Raw genomic sequence first — 22,927 nt, 5'->3', positions numbered from 1 at the left:
CAAGACCAAGGATGGGAAGTAGTCCTAGTAAAACCAGAATGCATGACTTGTTTCTGGACGTATGAATTACGTGTCTTTATTGCCTTTGCTGAACGACTTGTGTACTAGCTAGAATTGTCTTCACAACTATCTTGTATCAAAGTTATTGTGTGCTATATTTCATGCTTTATGTAAAATAAGCGGTATTGTAAGTTTGTAAAATATTGTATAAAAGTTTGAACGCGAAATATTATTATAATCAGTTTTTCATATAGAATTGTAGTAGTTGAATTGTATATTAGCTACTAAGTATGAACTTAACGGGTAGGTACTACCCGAATTTAAACTTATAAAATGCTAATATGAATAAAAAGCTTTTATAAATGAGTTCATATTATGCTACGAAATACTATTAACTACTCTTAATATTCTGTATGATTAACTTGTTCCAGTTGACTATTTTGAAGGAAATGGCACCGACTACTCGACACACCGTGAATATGAATGAAGAGGAATTCCGTACTTTTCTAGCTTCAAACATAGCCGCAGTACAGGCTGCGCTACATACCAACAATAACCTTGGATCTAGCAGTACAGGAAATCGTGTAGGATGCACCTACAAAGAATTCACTGCCTGCAAACCTTTGGAATTTGATGGAACCGAAGGACCGATCGGATTGAAACGGTGGACCGAGAAGGTTGAATCGGTGTTTGCCATAAGTAAGTGTACTGAAGAGGACAAAGTGAAGTACGCTACGCATACCTTCACAGGTTCTGCGTTAACATGGTGGAATACCTATCTAGAGCAAGTGGGACAAGATGATGCGTACGCACTACCGTGGTCAGCATTCAAGCACTTGATGAACGAGAAGTACCGTCCCAGAACCGAGGTCAATAAGCTCAAGACAGAACTTAGAGGGTTACGAACCCAAGGATTTGATATTACCACGTACGAAAGACGATTCACAGAATTGTGCCTATTGTGTCCGGGAGCATTCGAAGATGAGGAAGAGAAGATCGACGCATTTGTGAAAGGATTACCGGAAAGAATCCAAGAAGATATAAGTTCACACGAGCCCGCCTCCATACAACAGGCATGTAGAATGGCTCACAAACTAGTGAACCAGATTGAAGAAAGAATTAAAGAACAGACTGCTGAAGAGGCCAATGTGAAGCAAGTCAAAAGAAAGTGGGAGAAAAACGGTGATAAGAATCACCAATACAACAACAACAACAATTACAACAATAATCGCAACAATTATCCCAACAATCGCAACATCAATCGCAACTACAACAAACGGCCCAACAACAACAACAACAACAACAACAGCAACTACAACAATCATCCCAACAACAATAATAACCGCAACAACAACAACAATCAGAAGCAACTATGCCAAAGGTGTGAAAAGAATCACTCGGGGTTCTGCACCAAATTTTGCAACAAGTGTAAAAGAAATGGTCATAGCGCGGCGAAGTGTGAGGTCTACGGAGCAGGGGTTAATAGAACGAAAGGAACAAATGGTGTCGGAACGAGTAATGGCGGAGCAAGTAGTGTCGGAGCAAGTTATGCCAATGTAGTTTGTTATAAATGTGGAAAACCAGGCCACATTATTAGAAATTGCCCGAACCAGGAGAACACGAATGGACAAGGCCGTGGAAGAGTTTTCAATATTAATGCGGTAGAGGCACAGGAAGACCCGGAGCTTGTTATGGGTACGTTTCTTATTGACAATAAATCTGCTTACGTTTTATTTGATTCGGGTGCGGATAGAAGCTATATGAGTAGAGATTTTTGTGCTAAATTAAGTTGTCCATTGACGCCTTTGGATAGTAAATTTTTACTCGAATTAGCAAATGGTAAATTAATTTCAGCAGATAATATATGTCGGAATCGAGAAATTAAACTGGTTAGCGAAACATTTAAGATTGATTTGATACCAGTAGAGTTAGGGAGTTTTGATGTGATAATCGGTATGGACTGGTTGAAAGAAGTGAAAGCGGAGATCGTTTGTTACAAAAATGCAATTCGCATTATACGAGAAAAAGGAAAACCCTTAATGGTGTACGGAGAAAAGGGCAACACGAAGCTACATCTTATTAGTAATTTGAAGGCACAAAAACTAATAAGAAAAGGTTGCTATGCTGTTCTAGCACACGTCGAGAAAGTACAAACTGAAGAAAAGAGCATCAATGATGTTCCCATTGCAAAAGAATTTCCCGATGTATTTCCGAAAGAATTACCGGGATTACCCCCACATCGATCCGTTGAATTTCAAATAGATCTTGTACCAGGAGCTGCACCAATAGCTCGTGCTCCTTACAGACTCGCACCCAGCGAGATGAAAGAACTGCAAAGCCAATTACAAGAACTTTTAGAGCGTGGTTTCATTCGACCAAGCACATCACCGTGGGGAGCTCCTGTTTTGTTTGTCAAGAAGAAAGATGGTACATTCAGGTTGTGTATCGACTACCGAGAGTTGAACAAACTTACCATCAAGAACCGCTACCCACTACCGAGAATCGACGACTTATTTGATCAACTACAAGGCTCGTCTGTTTATTCAAAGATTGACTTACGTTCCGGGTATCATCAAATGCGGGTGAAAGAAGATGATATTCCAAAGACTGCTTTCAGAACACGTTACGGTCATTACGAGTTTATGGTCATGCCGTTTGGTTTAACTAATGCACCAGCTGTGTTCATGGACCTTATGAACTGAGTGTGTGGACCATACCTTGACAAGTTTGTCATTGTTTTCATTGATGACATACTTATTTACTCAAAGAATGACCAAGAACACGGTGAACATTTGAGAAAGGTGTTAGAAGTATTGAGGAAGGAAGAATTGTACGCTAAGTTTTCAAAGTGTGCATTTTGGTTGGAAGAAGTTCAATTCCTCGGTCACATAGTGAACAAAGAAGGTATTAAGGTGGATCCGGCAAAGATAGAAACTGTTGAAAATTGGGAAACCCCGAAAACTCCGAAACACATACGCCAGTTTTTAGGACTAGCTGGTTACTACAGAAGGTTCATCCAAGACTTTTCCAGAATAGCAAAACCCTTGACTGCATTAACGCATAAAGGGAAGAAATTTGAATGGAATGATGAACAAGAGAAAGCGTTTCAGTTATTGAAGAAAAAGCTAACTACGGCACCTATATTGTCATTGCCTGAAGGGAATGATGATTTTGTGATTTATTGTGACGCATCAAAGCAAGGTCTCGGTTGTGTATTAATGCAACGAACGAAGGTGATTGCTTATGCGTCTAGACAATTGAAGATTCACGAACAAAATTATACGACGCATGATTTGGAATTAGGCGCGGTTGTTTTTGCATTAAAGACTTGGAGGCACTACTTATATGGGGTCAAAAGTATTATATATACCGACCACAAAAGTCTTCAACACATATTTAATCAGAAACAACTGAATATGAGGCAGCGTAGGTGGATTGAATTATTGAATGATTACGACTTTGAGATTCGTTACCACCCGGGGAAGGCAAATGTGGTAGCCGATGCCTTGAGCAGGAAGGACAGAGAACCCATTCGAGTAAAATCTATGAATATAATGATTCATAATAACCTTACTACTCAAATAAAGGAGGCGCAACAAGGAGTTTTAAAAGAGGGAAATTTAAAGGATGAAATACCCAAAGGATCGGAGAAGCATCTTAATATTCGGGAAGACGGAACCCGGTATAGGGCTGAAAGGATTTGGGTACCAAAATTTGGAGATATGAGAGAAATGGTACTTAGAGAAGCTCATAAAACCAGATACTCAATACATCCTGGAACGGGGAAGATGTACAAGGATCTCAAGAAAAATTTTTGGTGGCCGGGTATGAAAGCCGATGTTGCTAAATACGTAGGAGAATGTTTGACGTGTTCTAAGGTCAAAGCTGAGCATCAGAAACCATCAGGTCTACTTCAACAACCCGAAATCCCGGAATGGAAATGGGAAAACATTACCATGGATTTCATCACTAAATTGCCAAGGACTGCAAGTGGTTTTGATACTATTTGGGTAATAGTTGATCGTCTCACCAAATCAGCACACTTCCTACCAATAAGAGAAGATGACAAGATGGAGAAGTTAGCACGACTGTATTTGAAGGAAGTCGTCTCCAGACATGGAATACCAATCTCTATTATCTCTGATAGGGATGGCAGATTTATTTCAAGATTCTGGCAGACATTACAGCAAGCATTAGGAACTCGTCTAGACATGAGTACTGCCTATCATCCACAAACTGATGGGCAGAGCGAAAGGACGATACAAATGCTTGAAGACATGCTACGAGCATGTGTTATTGATTTCGGAAACAGTTGGGATCGACATCTACCGTTAGCAGAATTTTCCTACAACAACAGCTACCATTCAAGCATTGAGATGGCGCCGTTTGAAGCACTTTATGGTAGAAAGTGCAGGTCTCCGATTTGTTGGAGTGAGGTGGGGGATAGACAGATTACGGGTCCGGAGATTATACAAGAAACTACCGAGAAGATCATCCAAATTCAACAACGGTTGAAAACCGCCCAAAGTCGACAAAAGAGCTACGCTGACATTAAAAGAAAAGATATAGAATTTGAAATTGGAGAGATGGTCATGCTTAAAGTTTCACCTTGGAAAGGCGTTGTTCGATTTGGTAAACGAGGGAAATTAAATCCAAGGTATATTGGACCATTCAAGATTATTGATCGTGTCGGACCAGTAGCTTACCGACTTGAGTTACCTCAACAACTCGCGGCTGTACATAACACTTTCCACGTCTCGAATTTGAAGAAATGTTTTGCTAAAGAAGATCTCACTATTCCGTTAGATGAAATCCAAATCAACGAAAAATTCCAATTCATCGAAGAACCCGTCGAAATAATGGATCGTGAGGTTAAAAGACTTAAGCAAAACAAGATACCAATTGTTAAGGTTCGATGGAATGCTCGTAGAGGACCCGAGTTCACCTGGGAGCGTGAAGATCAGATGAAGAAGAAATACCCGCATCTATTTCCAGAAGATTCGTCAACACCTTCAACAGCTTAAAATTTCGGGACGAAATTTATTTAACGGGTAGGTACTGTAGTGACCCGAACTTTTCCATGTTTATATATATTAATTGAGATTGATGTTTACATGATTAAATGTTTCCAACATGTTAAGCAATCAAACTTGTTAAGACTTGATTAATTGAAATAGGTTTCATATAGACAATTGACCACCCAAGTTGACCGGTGATTCACGAACGTTAAAACTTGTAAAAAAAAACTATATGATGACATATATATGGTTATATATATAGTTAACATGATATTATGATAAGTAAACATATCATTAATTATATTAACAATGAACTACATATGTAAAAACAAGACTACTAATTTAATGATTTTGAAACGAGACATATATGTAACGTTTATCGTTGTAACGACATTTAATGTATATATATCATATTAAGAGATATTCGTACATCATAATATCATGATAATATAATAATTTAAAATCTCTTTTGTTATTATAAACATTGGGTTAACAACATTTAACAAGATCGTTAACCTAAAGGTTTCAAAACAACACTTACATGTAACGACTAACGATGACTTAACGACTCAGTTAAAATGTATATACATGTAGTGTTTTAATATGTATTTATACACTTTTGAAAGACTTCAATACACTTATCAAAATACTTCTACTTAACAAAAATGCTTACAATTACATTCTCGTTCAGTTTCATCAACAATTCTACTCGTATGCACCCGTATTCGTACTCGTACAATACACAGCTTTTAGATGTATGTACTATTGGTATATACACTCCAATGATCAGCTCTTAGCAGCCCATGTGAGTCACCTAACACATGTGGGAACTATCATTTGGCAACTAGCATGAAATATCTCATAAAATTACAAAAATATGAGTAATCATTCATGACTTATTTACATGAAAACAAAATTACATATCCTTTATATCTAATCCATACACCAACGACCAAAAACACCTACAAACACTTTCATTCTTCAATTTTCTTCATCTAATTGAACTCTCTCAAGTTCTATCTTCAAGTTCTAAGTGTTCTTCATAAATTCCAAAAGTTCTAGTTTCATAAAATCAAGAATACTTTCAAGTTTGCTAGCTCACTTCCAATCTTGTAAGGTGATCATCCAACCTCAAGAAATCTTTGTTTCTTACAGTAGGTTATCATTCTAATACAAGGTAATAATCATATTCAAACTTTGGTTCAATTTCTATAACTATAACAATCTTATTTCAAGTGATGATCTTACTTGAACTTGTTTTCGTGTCATGATTTTGCTTCAAGAACTTTGAGCCATCCAAGGATCCATTGAAGCTAGATCCATTTTTCTCTTTTCCAGTAGGTTCATCCAAGGAACTTAAGGTAGTAATGATGTTCATAATATCATTCGATTCATACATATAAAGCTATCTTATTCGAAGGTTTAAACTTGTAATCACTAGAACATAGTTTAGTTAATTCTAAACTTGTTCGCAAACAAAAGTTAATCCTTCTAACTTGACTTTTAAAATCAACTAAACACATGTTCTATATCTATATGATATGCTAACTTAATGATTTAAAACCTGGAAACACGAAAAACACCGTAAAACCGAATTTACGCCGTCGTAGTAACACCGCGGGCTGTTTTGGGTTAGTTAATTAAAAACTATGATAAACTTTGATTTAAAAGTTGTTATTCTGAGAAAATGATTTTTATTATGAACATGAAACTATATCCAAAAATTATGGTTAAACTCAAAGTGGAAGTATGTTTTCTAAAATGGTCATCTAGACGTCGTTCTTTCGACTGAAATGACTACCTTTACAAAAACGACTTGTAACTTATTTTTCCGACTAGAAACCTATACTTTTTTTGTTTAGATTCATAAAATAGAGTTCAATATGAAACCATAGGAATTTGATTCACTCAAAACGGATTTAAAATGAAGAAATTATGGGTAAAACAAGATTGGATAATTTTTCTCATTTTAGCTACGTGAAAATTGGTAACAAATCTATTCCAACCATAACTTAATCAACTTGTATTATATATTATGTAATCTTGAGATACCATAGACACGTATACAATGTTTCGACCTATCATGTCGACACATCTATATATATTTCGGAACAACCATAGACACTCTATATGTGAATGTTGGAGTTAGCTATACAGGGTTGAGGTTGATTCCAAAATATATATAGTTTGAGTTGTGATCAATACTGAGATACGTATACACTGGGTCGTGGATTGATTCAAGATAATATTTATCGATTTATTTCTGTACATCTAACTGTGGACAACTAGTTGTAGGTTACTAACGAGGACAGCTGACTTAATAAACTTAAAACATCAAAATATATTAAAAGTGTTGTAAATATATTTTGAACATACTTTGATATATATGTATATATTGTTATAGGTTCGTGAATCAACCAGTGGCCAAGTCTTACTTCCCGACGAAGTAAAAATCTGTGAAAGTGAGTTATAGTCCCACTTTTAAAATCTAATATTTTTGGGATGAGAATACATGCAGGTTTTATAAATGATTTACAAAATAGACACAAGTACGTGAAACTACATTCTATGGTTGAATTATCGAAATCGAATATGCCCCTTTTTATTAAGTCTGGTAATCTAAGAATTAGGGAACAGACACCCTAATTGACGCGAATCCTAAAGATAGATCTATTGGGCCTAACAAACCCCATCCAAAGTACCGGATGCTTTAGTACTTCGAAATTTATATCATATCCGAAGGGTGTCCCGGAATGATGGGGATATTCTTATATATGCATCTTGTTATTGTCGGTTACCAGGTGTTCACCATATGAATGATTTTTATCTCTATGTATGGGATGTGTATTGAAATATGAAATCTTGTGGTCTATTGTTACGATTTGATATATATAGGTTAAACCTATAACTCACCAACATTTTTGTTGACGTTTTAAGCATGTTTATTCTCAGGTGATTATTAAGAGCTTCCGCTGTCGCATACTTAAATAAGGACAAGATTTGGAGTCCATGCTTGTATGATATTGTGTAAAAACTGCATTCAAGAAACTTATTTTGTTGTAACATATTTGTATTGTAAACCATTATGTAATGGTCGTATGTAAACAGGATATTTTAGATTATCATTATTTGATAATCTACGTAAAGCTTTTTAAACCTTTATTGATGAAATAAAGGTTATGGTTTGTTTAAAAATGAATGCAGTCTTTGAAAAACGTCTCATATAGAGGTCAAAACCTCGCAACGAAATCAATTAATATGGAACGTTTTTAATCAATAAGAACGGGACATTTCATGTACTAGCTATTCCAAGGTGGATATCCAACCTTTTCCCAACACCTTTCTGGTGGATGCCACCTGAAACCAAAAATTGAGCATTTTTCTTTATCTTTCTGAGTCAATTTGCTGTACAAAGTAGTGGTTTCACTTGCGTTAAACATCTCTCTTTGTGACTCTTCTTGCTGTAGCATGGAGCAAGCAGTTTCAACACTAGGCAAAGGAGAAATAAGAAGTAGCTGACTTCTCAAAGCACTAAAATGATCATCTAGCCCATTCAGAAATTGAAACAAATGTTGTTCTTCTTTCTGCAAATTTATAGCAGACAACAGAGCAACAACATCTAATGCAGTGGCATTAACAAGAGGAAGCTGATTCAATGAATCCAGCTCTTCCCAAATGTGACGACCCGGAAATTTCCAACTAAATTTAAACTTTATCTTTATATTATTCTGACACGATAAGCAATGTTTGTTAAGTTAAATCTCAAGGATTTTAAACTATGTTTATACATTCATTTAAACCTCGACCAAATTTCAATGATTCACGAACCATTAAATGAACATATATGAATATGTATGTACATGTGTATATGTTATAAATTGAAAATGTCAACAAATTATTTAAACGTATAATGCTTTATATGAACGTATTTGTTTCAATATGATTATCGATGAAATTAAAAAAAATATATTAAATGATTGAATTATCAAAAACATTGAATTATGATTACAAGTCTCTGTTGAGAGGTCCACTATGATTTGAGAAAATCTATTCCTCTTAACGATATTCGAAATAATTTTAAAGCTATTTATAAATAAAAATAAAAAGTGTCATTTACGAAAGTTAGACAAAAGCTAGTGGAGAATTGGTTTCCATAATATTCTATTAACCTATTTTCAAACGTACAAAAACGTTTTCAGTTTAAAAAGAACTTTATTATTAAAACGTATATAACTTTTATAAATATCTAGAATCACTTTTGACAACTCATTACTTAACCAGTATAATAAGTATAACGATATTTATATTTTATTTCATTAAATATATATAACGATTTAAATTAATATTATATATATTTATACGCGTATTATACATACATAGTTTTTATACTTTTACTATACTTTAACTTTACCTTTACTTTACTTTTACTTTACTTTAACTTTAATAATTCATACTTTAATAATTACTTTAATAATTCATACTTTAATAATTAACTTTAATAATTCATACTTTAATAATTCACTTTAATAATTCATACTTTAATAATTCACTTTAATAATTCATACTTTAATAATTCACTTTAATAATTCAAAAATCTATTATAAATAGAATTCAATAGGTTTCATTATTTGATAGAAACTTGAAAATATATTTCTCTAAACTCTCTCAATCGATTTACATATATATATATATATATATATATATATATATATATATATATATATATATATATATATATATATATATATATATATATATATATATATATATATATATATATATATATATATATATATATATATATATATATATATATATATATATATATATATATATATATATATATATATATTTTCTTCGTATTATTTCAAGATATTATTAGTATACATAAAATACTACGACGGAGTTATATTCAGACGATTTTAAAATAAGTTTTCAAACGGGATAGAGCTAAGGAAATTATGGGTTATAGCTATGGAGGTTATGGGTATTGATCGAGGGTATTGCTCGTGAGGTCAACCTAACGTTTATCATTTTTGTTTCGTCTACGTACTTTCCTGCAATATTGAATCTCAATATTGATACGTGAGCACTCATAACTTAACTTTTATATTTCAATAGTGTATTCCTGACTAGTGCTCGAGTATATAGGATTATGCATGCTTGTACATTCGATATTGTCCTTAGATAGGTTTGTTGAATCCTGAATTAGATACATATGCTACTGAGATAGGTATATGATATTCATGTCATTGGAAAGCTAGCGAAAAATTAAGAACTTTTCATTTAGATATCGAATGGTTTCGATGAACGGATTAGAAGTTATAGTCAACTGAATTTTAGTATTATTGTTAAAATGATTATTATTACTATCGTCGTTATTATTTTAATAGAAATATCATTGTTATTATAAAATATCATTATTACTATTATGTTAGTATTATCATTTTATCATAATAACATTTTTAGTAAATATAAATATTGTTATTTTTTTATAGAATAATAATAATTATTATTACAAAATAATACAACTTTTACTTATTATTATTATGATCAATATTATTTTATCAAATAAATAGGGGATACAAAGATATTTTTCACCACGCGTAATATAATTACATTAATAATACTTACCACTATAGTTTTACGATATTAAGTGAACTTTATAAATTTTACTACTTAAGATATATAAAAGTATATTTTATCATATATAAACGTTAATATAAATTTTTATTAATAAATGACTTTTATTATTATAAAATCTAATAAATACATTTAAATATATAAAATGAATATAGTTAAGTTATATAATAAACACGTATAAATTTTAGAAGTCATTTTGGGTTAAGTTGACTTTTGTTAACTTTTGCATATTAGTCTCGAGCATTAGGATTGTGGTACACTATGACTTGACCAAAAATTGTTAGACAAATATTGACCAACATATAAATATATATAATATAGGTTCGTGAATCCGAGGCCAACCTTGCACTTGTTAAATGACGTTATATGTATTTTTACTACGAAATACAGTATGGTGAGTTTCATTACTCCCTTTTTATATATATTTTTGGGCTGAGAATACATGCGCTGTTTTATAAATGTTTTACGAAATAGGCACAAGTACTAAAACTAATTCTATGTGGGTTTAAACCAGAAATATACCCTTAGCTTGGTAACATTAAACTACTTGTCTATGTACGGTAGGCGCGAATCCTAAAGATAGATCTATTGGGCCTGACAAACCCCATCCTGACTATGGGATGCTTTAGTACTTCGAGGTTATTTTAAACACACCTGATCTGGTGTACTTCAGAGGGTAAAACATGAACGTTAAGGCTTGTTACCGGGTGCCTACAACTTATAGAATACTTTTATACACTTGCGAGTGTACGGATATTTATAGAAACTAAATCTTGTGGTCTATTACTATTACGGAAATGATTGATTATGATAAACTAATGAACTCACCAACCTTTTGGTTGACACTTTAAAGCATGTTTATTCTCAGGTATTAAAGAAATCTTCCGCTGTGCATTAGCTCATTTTAAGGATATTACTTGGAGTCATTCATGACATACTTTGAAAGACGTTGCATTCGAGTCGTTGAGTTCATCAAGATTAATATTAAGTCAATTATAGTTGGATGTAATATGAAATGGTATGCATGCCGTCAATTTTTGATGTAAAGAAAGTTTGTCTTTTAAAAACAAATGCAATGTTTGTAAAACGTATCATATAGAGGTCAAATACCTCGCGATGTAATCAACTATTGTGAATCGTTTATAATGTATATGAACGGATCCTTTCAGTTGGTATCAGAGCGGTGGTCTTAGCGAACCAGGTCTGCATTAGTGTGTCTAACTGATAGTTATTAGGATGCATTAGTGAGCCTGGACTTCGACCGTGTATGCATGTCAAAAGTTTTGCTTTTCATTTTTGTCGGAAATTGCCTGCTTATCATTCTTAGTCTAGACACGTCTTACTGCATTGATTGCATGAATAGTGTATAGACAAAATACATATCTTAGTGTATCTGTTAATCCATATCTTAGCATATCTGTTACTGTAAACTTTGCCTGACATATCCCGTAAATTTCTCCGTAATCTACGAAATCTTTTGCGCTATATATATAGATATTCTATGTAATTAGAATACCACCCGATAGCCGGAAAATCATTTCATATCGAAAAATTCTTTATTCAATTGTACGAAATGGAATTCGTCATTAGTTCAAGTCCCTCGGATTCCGAAATGGAATCCCACTCAAGTTCCGAAAGCAGTGTGACCGGAATGGATCAACCAATTAGTCATCATCTATTCTGGATGAATTGGGGATGGGTTCGTAGCCTCCTTAATCATTGGAGACAAGAAGAAGGTGATCCCTTCCATCCACCACATTGCCCTCTTGGCGAAGAACCTGAAGCACTTACCGGCGAACCTATCCGAAACACCATTTTCTCTCTTATTTCTAGAGTATCTCGTCACGATTACATACTACACCAAATTCTAGATTTTATTTATCCGCTCGTCCGAACCGACAATCACCCCGGTGTAATAGAAGAAGTCAACGAGCTTCGCGCTCGGGTAGTGGCTTTGGAGAATATGGTGCAAAGGTTACAAACACCAGCAGCAGCACCAGCAGCATAAACAGTACCACCATCAGCAACACCAACAGTACCATCACCACCACCAACAACAACATCCACATCCCACACCGCAACATCACAATATGTATCTCAAACATCAACGTCATACGCCCTGTAAATATCCAGGAATATCAACAACAACAAACGATGAAGTATTAATTCATAAACTTCATTGAAGAGATATCTCTGCGGCAGTTATGAAATCTCCAAAATCTTAGAGATTATTTAATTCTGACCGTAAATCGGATGAGTGAACGGAGGTGGTAGAGTAGAAACTTTGATCGAAAGTGGTGTACGATTTACAAGCTAGAATTGTTTTACCAACAGCATCAACAGGACCGTAGCATCATCAACACAGTCAGTGCCGTCAGTATCGTCAGAATCAACAGCACCTGTAACATCACAAACTTTGTCAGTTCAAGAATCATTGTGGACATCATTACGAATCAACAACAAATATATTGTATCAATGAGTTATGAAGTATTAACTCATTTCCAATCGAAAGATTTATATGTATATTTTATATGTATAAATTTTTAAACCATAATAAATCTTCCCGTACTAAGCTATTATGTGTGAATCTTAACTACTCAGTTAATTCATATTACAAATATGCAATGATGTACGTCCTTCGTCCGCAACTTAACCATCGTTAATTACAATCTCTGTCTCAATTCAATAAAAATCCAATTCATAATAAATCAAGTGTATTATTCGAATATATGTTTGATTTTACACTTTCATCATCGATGTACTCGAAACTTTTCAAATAACATCATTCGTACCTTGCGAAGTTCACAAGAATTTCACGAAAACCAACAAATAACAAAGTAATGATTCATAATTTCAATATTATTGAAGAAATACTTATGCAATTTATAAAGTTTTAGGGATTACTCAATTCTAGTTCCAACCATAAAACAAATGAGTTTAATTTAATATTAAGTCATTAGATTTATATTACATTTAAAGAAAATATACACATATATTTTCATAAAGACTGTAATAAACTTCTTTTGTACAAAATATTAATTGTGAATTTTTTTTTAACGGGTAGGTAATACCCGAGAGATATATAAATTCACAATTAATATATTACATTTTTCGAAACTGATTCAGCAATCATCAACTATACTCCCTACTTTCACAACAATATCCATTCTTTCATATAAATCAAAACAATCATACTCATTCAAATTCAATTACATATTCTGATTTTGAAATCGCATAATTCAATTTGAAATATAACCAGTATCATCACTCTTATATTCCTATATCTTTCAAAGCTATACTTTGACTTCAAAACTGTGTTAGAACATCATATGTATTAACGATTATAATATGTGCTCAAACCTTTCGAAATTCTTGAAGACGCTTCAAATAATGAACAATCGAGATGATGATCCAACCACATATTACCCACATTTATGTACCTAAAAAGCTCTCGAAGCCATAGTCATAGTTTGACGCGTATCTGTGTCAGATCCTTTGGCATTTATTAGCTAAAATGACTTTTCAATTCCTTTTCAAAGTAGACAGTTTTGTCACAGCTCCAGCAAGTCAACTTCGACTTTTCAGTCGGACTAGTCTTATTATAACCTCGATAGATACGCTGCCCTTTCGACATCGTTACTGGGGACCTTTCATATCTCGCCACCTTAGCAATAAACTTATCAACAACTTCAATTATCTTTGACTTTTCGAAAAATCATTATATTTATTGAAATCACATCATTTACTCTTTCGCATCTTGTAACGAGAATTGTCACACGAATCATCGGAAAACAGTAACCAGTATTTTGAAATCTCGCAGCATGTCTACGCCAACAGTTATATGTGTACGTAAAACGTCTATCTCTTGGACTTACATACTTTGAATGTGAAATTATGAAAAATATTTTGAACTGCAAACTAGTTCTTGAAATGCTGACGAAGCATCAAAAACTGTAAACGATCTTAACAGTAAAAAGTTTGATGACAAAGAATAGTAAGGTAGTAAAGCTGAGAAAAAGAGAAGGTTTGGAACTGGAAAATGGATTGAACAGACTATGAAGGAGGCTGTGGACAAATCACAAAGACTAAATCTGCCTTCAAAGAATCCAAATGATTCAGTGCCTGCTAAAGTCATTAACGAATACCTTACTCTTTATTCTAAACCTTTACAGACAAATCTTCATCATCATCCATCAATATTAGAAATTCTAAGATATTATCATATCTTTCATTATAAATATCCGCGATATTTCTGAAGATATTTTCACAACTAATCTTATCTGAAGTCATTTATATCTTTGCGCTATCAGTGTTACATCATATAAGAAACTATTAGTTTCTATATTCTATAAACTTTCAAATTTAAATTAAGAATGTTTTTGAAGTAGTGTTGGGAACTGAAGCATGAGTTAGTATAATATAATGACACTTGATCAACGTGATTATATTACAGTAAGTCATGCTGAGTTTCTAATGGAATGTGATGATTCATAGATTATAACGTCATCATGTGCCATGTTACACGACTCTTGTATTCTATTTAATCTCTAAAAATATCAAGAATATATTTTCTTGATGATTCGGTCTTTTCAGGGTATTCTGGTAAATTAACAAATCAAGATCGTGCCATTACGATTTCCTTCTTAGAACATTAACTATGTTCATTCTAAAATTCATATCTGCGAATACTAGACCATTACAAACGTTGCTTAATCGCAAGAAGAAGAAACGAAAGGACAAAACTACAAAATAGAAATTGGAGTATAAATCGCATCAAATAGAAGGGAGCATTAACTATGGATGTCAATGATTATAGAAGACAAAAGCAGGGGCTTTGAAATATAAGGGAAAATATAAAACCCAACAACCACCCAAAAATTATAAACCGTATATATCGATGCATATAGCAATATAAAGACACGAAAGAACTAAAAACACTATAAAACCGAGAGTATAGTAGAAGTAAATAGATTCTTCTGGAGGCAGATGAAAAAGAAGAATGACAGATATGAAAGTGAGGAGTATATCGAGAATCAGTACTGGATGAAGCATATTGACAAATACTTTACAATATGAGTTGAGGGAGAAAGAATAGAAGGCGTGAGTTGTAAGGAAATGAAGGAGGTGGATTTATAGTGAAATACCCGACAGAGAAATCAAGATGGATTATCGTATTAATTCAAAGAGAATAATAATCTCCTTAATCACCGAAGCATCAAATCCAACATAGATTACAAAGATTTTCTTTAAATTCGGAGATCAATTGTGATGACGTCAAAAGATATGACGAATCACTATAATCTTATTTCCTTCATTTACGATAATTTCCCTCATACGCTTCGAGTAATCGAATTATTTTATCCATACATCTTAGACATGATAAAACTTCATAATCGTTACGTCATAATAACATTCTCATTGTTAGCCATAACTACCTCTATCAAATTTCGGGGACGAAATTTCTTTAACGGGTAGGTACTGTGACGACCCGGAAATTTCCAACTAAATTTAAACTTTATCTTTATATTATTCTGACACGATAAGCAATGTTTGTTAAGTTAAATCTCAAGGATTTTAAACTATGTTTATACATTCATTTAAACCTCGACCAAATTTCAATGATTCACGAACCATTAAATGAACATATATGAATATGTATGTATATGTGTATATGTTATAAATTGAAAATGTCAACAAATTATTTAAACGTATAATGCTTTATATGAACGTATTTATTTCAATATGATTATCGACGAAATTAAAAAAAATATATTAAATGATTGAATTATCAAAAACATTGAATTATGATTACAAGTCTCTGTTGAGAGGTCCACTATGATTTGAGAAAATCTATTCCTCTTAACGATATTCGAAATAATTTTTAAAGCTATTTATAAATAAAAATAAAAAGTGTCATTTACGAAAGTTAGACAAAAGCTAGTGGAGAATTGGTTTTCATAATATTCTATTAACCTATTTTCAAACGTACAAAAACGTTTTCAGTTTAAAAAGAACTTTATTATTAAAACGTATATAACTTTTATAAATATCTAGAATCACTTTTGACAACTCATTACTTAACCAGTATAATAAGTATAACAATATTTATATTTTATTTCATTAAATATATATAACGATTTAAATTAATATTATATATATTTATACGTGTATTATACATACATAGTTTTTATACTTTTACTATACTTTAACTTTACCTTTACTTTACTTTTACTTTACTTTAACTTTAATAATTCATACTTTAATAATTACTTTAATAATTCATACTTTAATAATTCACTTTAATAATTCATACTTTAATAATTCACTTTAATAATTCATACTTTAATAATTCACTTTAATAATTCATACTTTAATAATTCACTTTAATAATTCAAAAATCTATTATAAATAGAATTCAATAGGTTTCATTATTTGATAGAAACTTGAAAATATATTTCTCTAAACTCTCTCAATCGATTTACATATATATATATTTTTATATATATATATATATATATATATTTTCTTCGTATTATTTCAAGATATTATTAGTATACATAAAATACTACGACGGAGTTATATTCAGACGATTTTAAAATAAGTTTTCAAACGGGATAGAGCTAAGGAAATTATGGGTTATAGCTATGGGGGTTATGGGTATTGATCGAGGGTATTGCTCGTGAGGTTAACCTAACGTTTATCATTTTCGTTTCGTCTACTTACTTTCCTACAATATTGAATCTCAATATTGATACGTGAGCACTCATAACTTAACTTTTATATTTCAATAGTGTATCCCTGACTAGTGCTCGAGTATATAGGATTATGCATGCTTGTACATTCGATATTGTCCTTAGATAGGTTTGTTGAATCCTGAATTAGATACATATGCTACTGAGATAGGTATATGATATGCATGTCATTGGAAAGCTAGCAAAAAATTAAGAACTTTTCATTTAGATATCGAATGGTTTCGATGAACGGATTAGAAGTTATAGTCAACTGAATTTTAGTATTATTGTTAAAATGATTATTATTACTATCGTCGTTATTATTTTAATAGAAATATCATTGTTATTATAAAATATCATTATTACTATTATGTTAGTATTATCATTTTATCATAATAACATTTTTAGTAAATATAAATATTGTTATTTTTTTATAGAATAATAATAATTATTATTACAAAATAATACAACTTTTACTTATTATTATTATGATCAATATTATTTTATCAAATAAATAGGGGATACAAAGATATTTTTCACCACGCGTAATATAATTACATTAATAATACTTACCACTATAGTTTTACGATATTAAGTGAACTTTATAAATTTTACTACTTAAGATATATAAAAGTATATTTTATCATATATAAACGTTAATATAAATTTTTATTAATAAATGACTTTTATTATTATAAAATCTAATAAATACATTTAAATATATAAAATGAATATAGTTAAGTTATATAATAAACACGTATAAATTTTAGAAGTCATTTTGGGTTAAGTTGACTTTTGTTAACTTTTGCATATTAGTCTCGAGCATTAGGATTGTGGTACACTATGACTTGACCAAAAATTGTTAGACAAATATTGACCAACATATAAATATATATAATATAGGTTCGTGAATCCGAGGCCAACCTTGCACTTGTTAAATGACGTTATATGTATTTTTACTACGAAATACAGTATGGTGAGTTTCATTACTCCCTTTTTATATATATTTTTGGGCTGAGAATACATGCGCTGTTTTATAAATGTTTTACGAAATAGGCACAAGTACTAAAACTAATTCTATGTGGGTTTAAACCAGAAATATACCCTTAGCTTGGTAACATTAAACTACTTGTCTATGTACGGTAGGCGCGAATCCTAAAGATAGATCTATTGGGCCTGACAAACCCCATCCTGACTATGGGATGCTTTAGTACTTCGAGGTTATTTTAAACACACCTGATCTGGTGTACTTCAGAGGGTAAAACATGAACGTTAAGGCTTGTTACCGGGTGCCTACAACTTATAGAATACTTTTATACACTTGCGAGTGTACGGATATTTATAGAAACTGAAATCTTGTGGTCTATTAATATTACGGAAATGATTGATTATGATAAACTAATGAACTCACCAACCTTTTGGTTGACACTTTAAAGCATGTTTATTCTCAGGTATTAAAGAAATCTTCCGCTGTGCATTAGCTCATTTTAAGGATATTACTTGGAGTCATTCATGACATACTTTGAAAGACGTTGCATTCGAGTCGTTGAGTTCATCAAGATTAATATTAAGTCAATTATAGTTGGATGTAATATGAAATGGTATGCATGCCGTCAATTTTTGATATAAAGAAAGTTTGTCTTTTAAAAACAAATGCAATGTTTGTAAAACGTATCATATAGAGGTCAAATACCTCGCGATGTAATCAACTATTGTGAATCGTTTATAATGTATATGAACGGATCCTTTCACCAAACACACTTGATCTTAGTGTAATATTCATTGATAGTCATACCTTGTTGTTCAATAGAATAGGTTTCCTTATGCAACTTATACTTTCTTGAACCACTGCTTAGAGCAAACCTTTTCTCTAATTGAGTCCAAATCTCAGCAGCAGTACCAACAAACATAATGGATTTGGCAATTTGATCAACAACAGAACTCATGATCCAGCTAATCACCATATTGTTACACGTGTCCCACAGTTCAGCTTCATTAGTATTAGCTCCAGATCGAACAACAGTGCCAGTAACAAAGCCAATTTTACGTTTACTAGACAACGCAATCTCCATGGATTTTCTCCAGGATCTGTAATTTTGAGCACCAGATAACTTCTCTTGTATCGCCAATGATGAAGGTCCATCAGAAGGATGAAGATACAGTGGACTTTGAAAGTTAGGTTGAGCCATAACAAATTTAACACATAATCACAAAATTAGGGTTACGCGGAAGCAAACACACACAATAATAGCACCAATTAACACAACAACACAACGAATTTCACAGAAATTCGATTGATAAGGCGAACGAAGAAGATGATAAACACACAGATCTCAATCGCTACGCTCTGATACCATAAAAAGTGATGAACACACAATTGAACGATCAAAACACACACACCTTTGATACATTCATTTCAATTATTTTGTTACAACTGAATTCGTTAAACTACTGCTGACCTATTTAACTACCACTAACTGTGATTAACAAACTCTAAGAATAATTTACAAAGGACTACCCTATACAAAGATAAAATACAAACTAGTCCATGTACAATAATAAGTTAAGTTAGACTGAATTACACATTCAGTCCTTGTACATCAATAGATAGGTTGATAGCAAGGACAATTCTAAAGCATAAGGAGTGGGGTCCTATGACCTCACTAGTGTGAAATTTCTTTATAGAATTTATACTTTAAATTAGGGAGGTGATTCACACACACCACTTTTTAATCCATATACTCCTAATTACCTATTTTATCCTTAATTGTAGTTTTAATAATAATATAAGTTCAATTCTCTAGGGGCATAACTGTTATTTTATGAGATAAAAGTGTACATAGATCAAAAAGTGGTGTGTGAGAATCGCCTCCCCATTAGATCGGACATCACTAAATTTTATTACGAGACCCCATATATTATTAAAATTTATGATTATTTTAAGGTAAATGACCACTAAAATACACTTCAATATAATTAGGTTCGAATTTTTTTTTTGAGATCTCATAAAGTTTTCATTCTGGAATCGCGAATGTGTGATACTCTTTTTCTTAAATTGTACTGTATGATTATTATTGGGAGACGATAGATATGGGAGTTAAAGTTTTTGAGAACTTTATTAATTCAAAATCTTTGCGTTTCTGGAAGAAATTAAGATAAGGTGTTATTCATAATCCTCCTTAGCACAGCTCTGTTTCTCTTCTCTCAGTAAATATTTATCAGATCAAAATTTTAAATCTTTATCTCAATAATTTCTCAGTGATTGATTGATAAAGATATTGATCAAGGTCAACTACATAATTGCAACAAGCACGTTAACATTTGAGCATTCATGCCTTAAGAACAGCCGTTGGATTCCTTAGAGGGAACATGTTATGTTCATCCATTAAAGTAATACATTAAATTAATAATTAATAATTACCATCATAACTAAGTCAAACAGTTTAAGCCTATACGGCTATACATGACATATATATGAAAACCTTTAAGATTCAAGTTCCATTTAGTGTTTCAGTCGAATTCAATCGAAGAAGATTTGAATCAGGCTGTGAAGATGACAATTATAGGCAGCCTGTTTAGATTTAGTTTCATTAGAAGGCAGTTTCACACAATCATCATCTCAAGACAAATCATCAAACCTTCTCTAACTCCTTCGCACCCGAACTCTCACTATCTTTCTTCGCACGACCAATCCTTTTTGAACGAATATATCCCTTTCGTTACGTTCTATCCAAACACCAACGTGTATCGTAATTCCCAATATACGACTCTTGAACTAAAGAACTCATTATCTAAAACTTTATCAAAGTACTATCCTTTTGCGGGTAGGCTCGCCAAAATTGCACCAGCCTATATCGACTGCAACGACCATGGAGCTGAGTTCCTCGAAGCATCAATTGATAGTACACTCACAAGTTACCTCCACGAATCGCAATTTGAAGATCTCGACGAGTGCTTTCCATACAGTTCTCTACGGTCCAACTCAACCGATAACATGAACCCAGTAATGGCGGTTCAGGTCAACCATTTTGAGTGTGGAGGAGTAGCGGTAGCAGCGTTATTAACTCACAAAGTAGCTGATGCAAAAAGTATGATTCAATTTTTCACCGATTGGGGTAAAATGACATGACACGAAGTTCCTCACGACCCTTATTTTCATTCATTTCCAAACATAAACATGAATTTGCATGGATTTGTGCGTGAAGAATTGAATAACTCTGTAGTCGCAAAGAGTTTCATGTTCCCCAACTCGAAGATACAGAACCTTAAACTCTAAGTAATGGCCATGACAGCAAAATCTAAGCAACCTATCGCGAATCTTACTCGTGTTGAAGTTTTGACTTGGCAACTTTTTAGGTGTGCGGTTTCAGCAGCTACTAATAACAACTCAATGTCATTTAAGTCAACTGGTATTCACCATCTAATAAACATAAGAAACAAAATGATAGAGCCGTTGCCTGAAAACAGCATCGGAAATTTTTCAATGATAATGAGGATTTTAACGAAGAACGAAAGTGAAATGAATCCGGATATATTCATCAGCGAGCTCAAGAAGCAAAAGATGCATTTTCGAGGTTTGAAAAATATTGAATCTGCATTTGGGATTATTTCGAATAAATATTATTCGAAAGTAGCTATTGAAGAGCAGACAAGAAAAATTGATGGTGCTTATATGTTTTCAAGCATATGTCGGTATCCTATGTATGACATCGATTTCGGGTGGGGAAAGCCGATAAAAGTAGTGATCAACATAGATGCAGGAAAGAATAGCTTTATTCTAACGGATACACCGAACAATGATGGTATCGAAGTAATGGTGCGTTTGGGGAAACAAGACATGGCCATTTTTCAAGACGACCCTGACCTGCTAGCCTTATGTTAATTTCATAAGTTTGTTACTAATTTAATTGTGTACGACTTTGATTAACTATTAAACCTACTTTAATTTCAAGCATATGTTACCATGCCTTGCCTTGTTTAAACAAGTTCTGAAAATACTAGTATTATTTTTATTGTTCTTCAGAAACCAACCTGGATAATTATTACGTGACTTACCAAATTATAAACTCTAATGCTGCCTCTGCTAAATGAAAGGTGTCCGGAATGTTGTCTCCTACAAAGCAATAACATAACAATCATGTGACTTTCAAACCCTTGGCCTAAACATTCATCAAAAGGAAGATCAAACATGACAACAACAACAACAATAATACCCAATCCCACGAATGTAGGGTATGGGGGAGGTGGGGTGTAGACAATCATTCCTCGAACCCTAGATTAGAATGAAGTCCCTACTCCACCCGCGGGTATAGAACCCGTGGCTAGATAAGATCGTCCCTCCCTCTTCTCGAAGAGCCAAGAGATTGCTTCCTAAAGGACCTCCGGCCATGAATGCTCTTTCAAACGGAATAGTGCGGGCATACGTACCTGTAAGAGTTATGTGCAGAAATAGCAACCATACAAGTATCCATAAAAGAAAACACATATAGCAATCATGCACAACAGTAGGACAAAAAGCATGGATAATATAATGC

General features: G+C 32.7%; 1 protein-coding gene and 1 pseudogene across 1 annotated transcript; one reads left to right on the top strand and one right to left on the bottom strand.

Moving 5' to 3' along the window:
* Positions 1–8,317: 8,317 nt before the first annotated feature.
* On the bottom strand, positions 8,318–19,582 carry LOC139842784 (uncharacterized). The gene is made up of 2 exons (XM_071832890.1): positions 19,189–19,582; positions 8,318–8,637 (listed from the first exon to the last, which is right to left on the bottom strand). The coding sequence occupies exons 1-2, from the start codon at positions 19,580–19,582 to the stop codon at positions 8,318–8,320; spliced, it is 714 nt and encodes a 237-aa protein (XP_071688991.1).
* Positions 19,583–20,946: 1,364 nt separating this feature from the next.
* Positions 20,947–22,280, top strand: LOC139845412 (acyltransferase-like; annotated as a pseudogene).
* Positions 22,281–22,927: the final 647 nt, after the last annotated feature.

Source organism: Rutidosis leptorrhynchoides, chromosome 4 (genome assembly GCF_046630445.1).
Source record: "Rutidosis leptorrhynchoides isolate AG116_Rl617_1_P2 chromosome 4, CSIRO_AGI_Rlap_v1, whole genome shotgun sequence".
Taxonomy (NCBI): Eukaryota; Viridiplantae; Streptophyta; class Magnoliopsida; order Asterales; family Asteraceae; genus Rutidosis; species Rutidosis leptorrhynchoides.
Note: the sequence above shows the minus strand (reverse complement) of the source record. Positions and strands in the feature narration are given on the sequence as shown.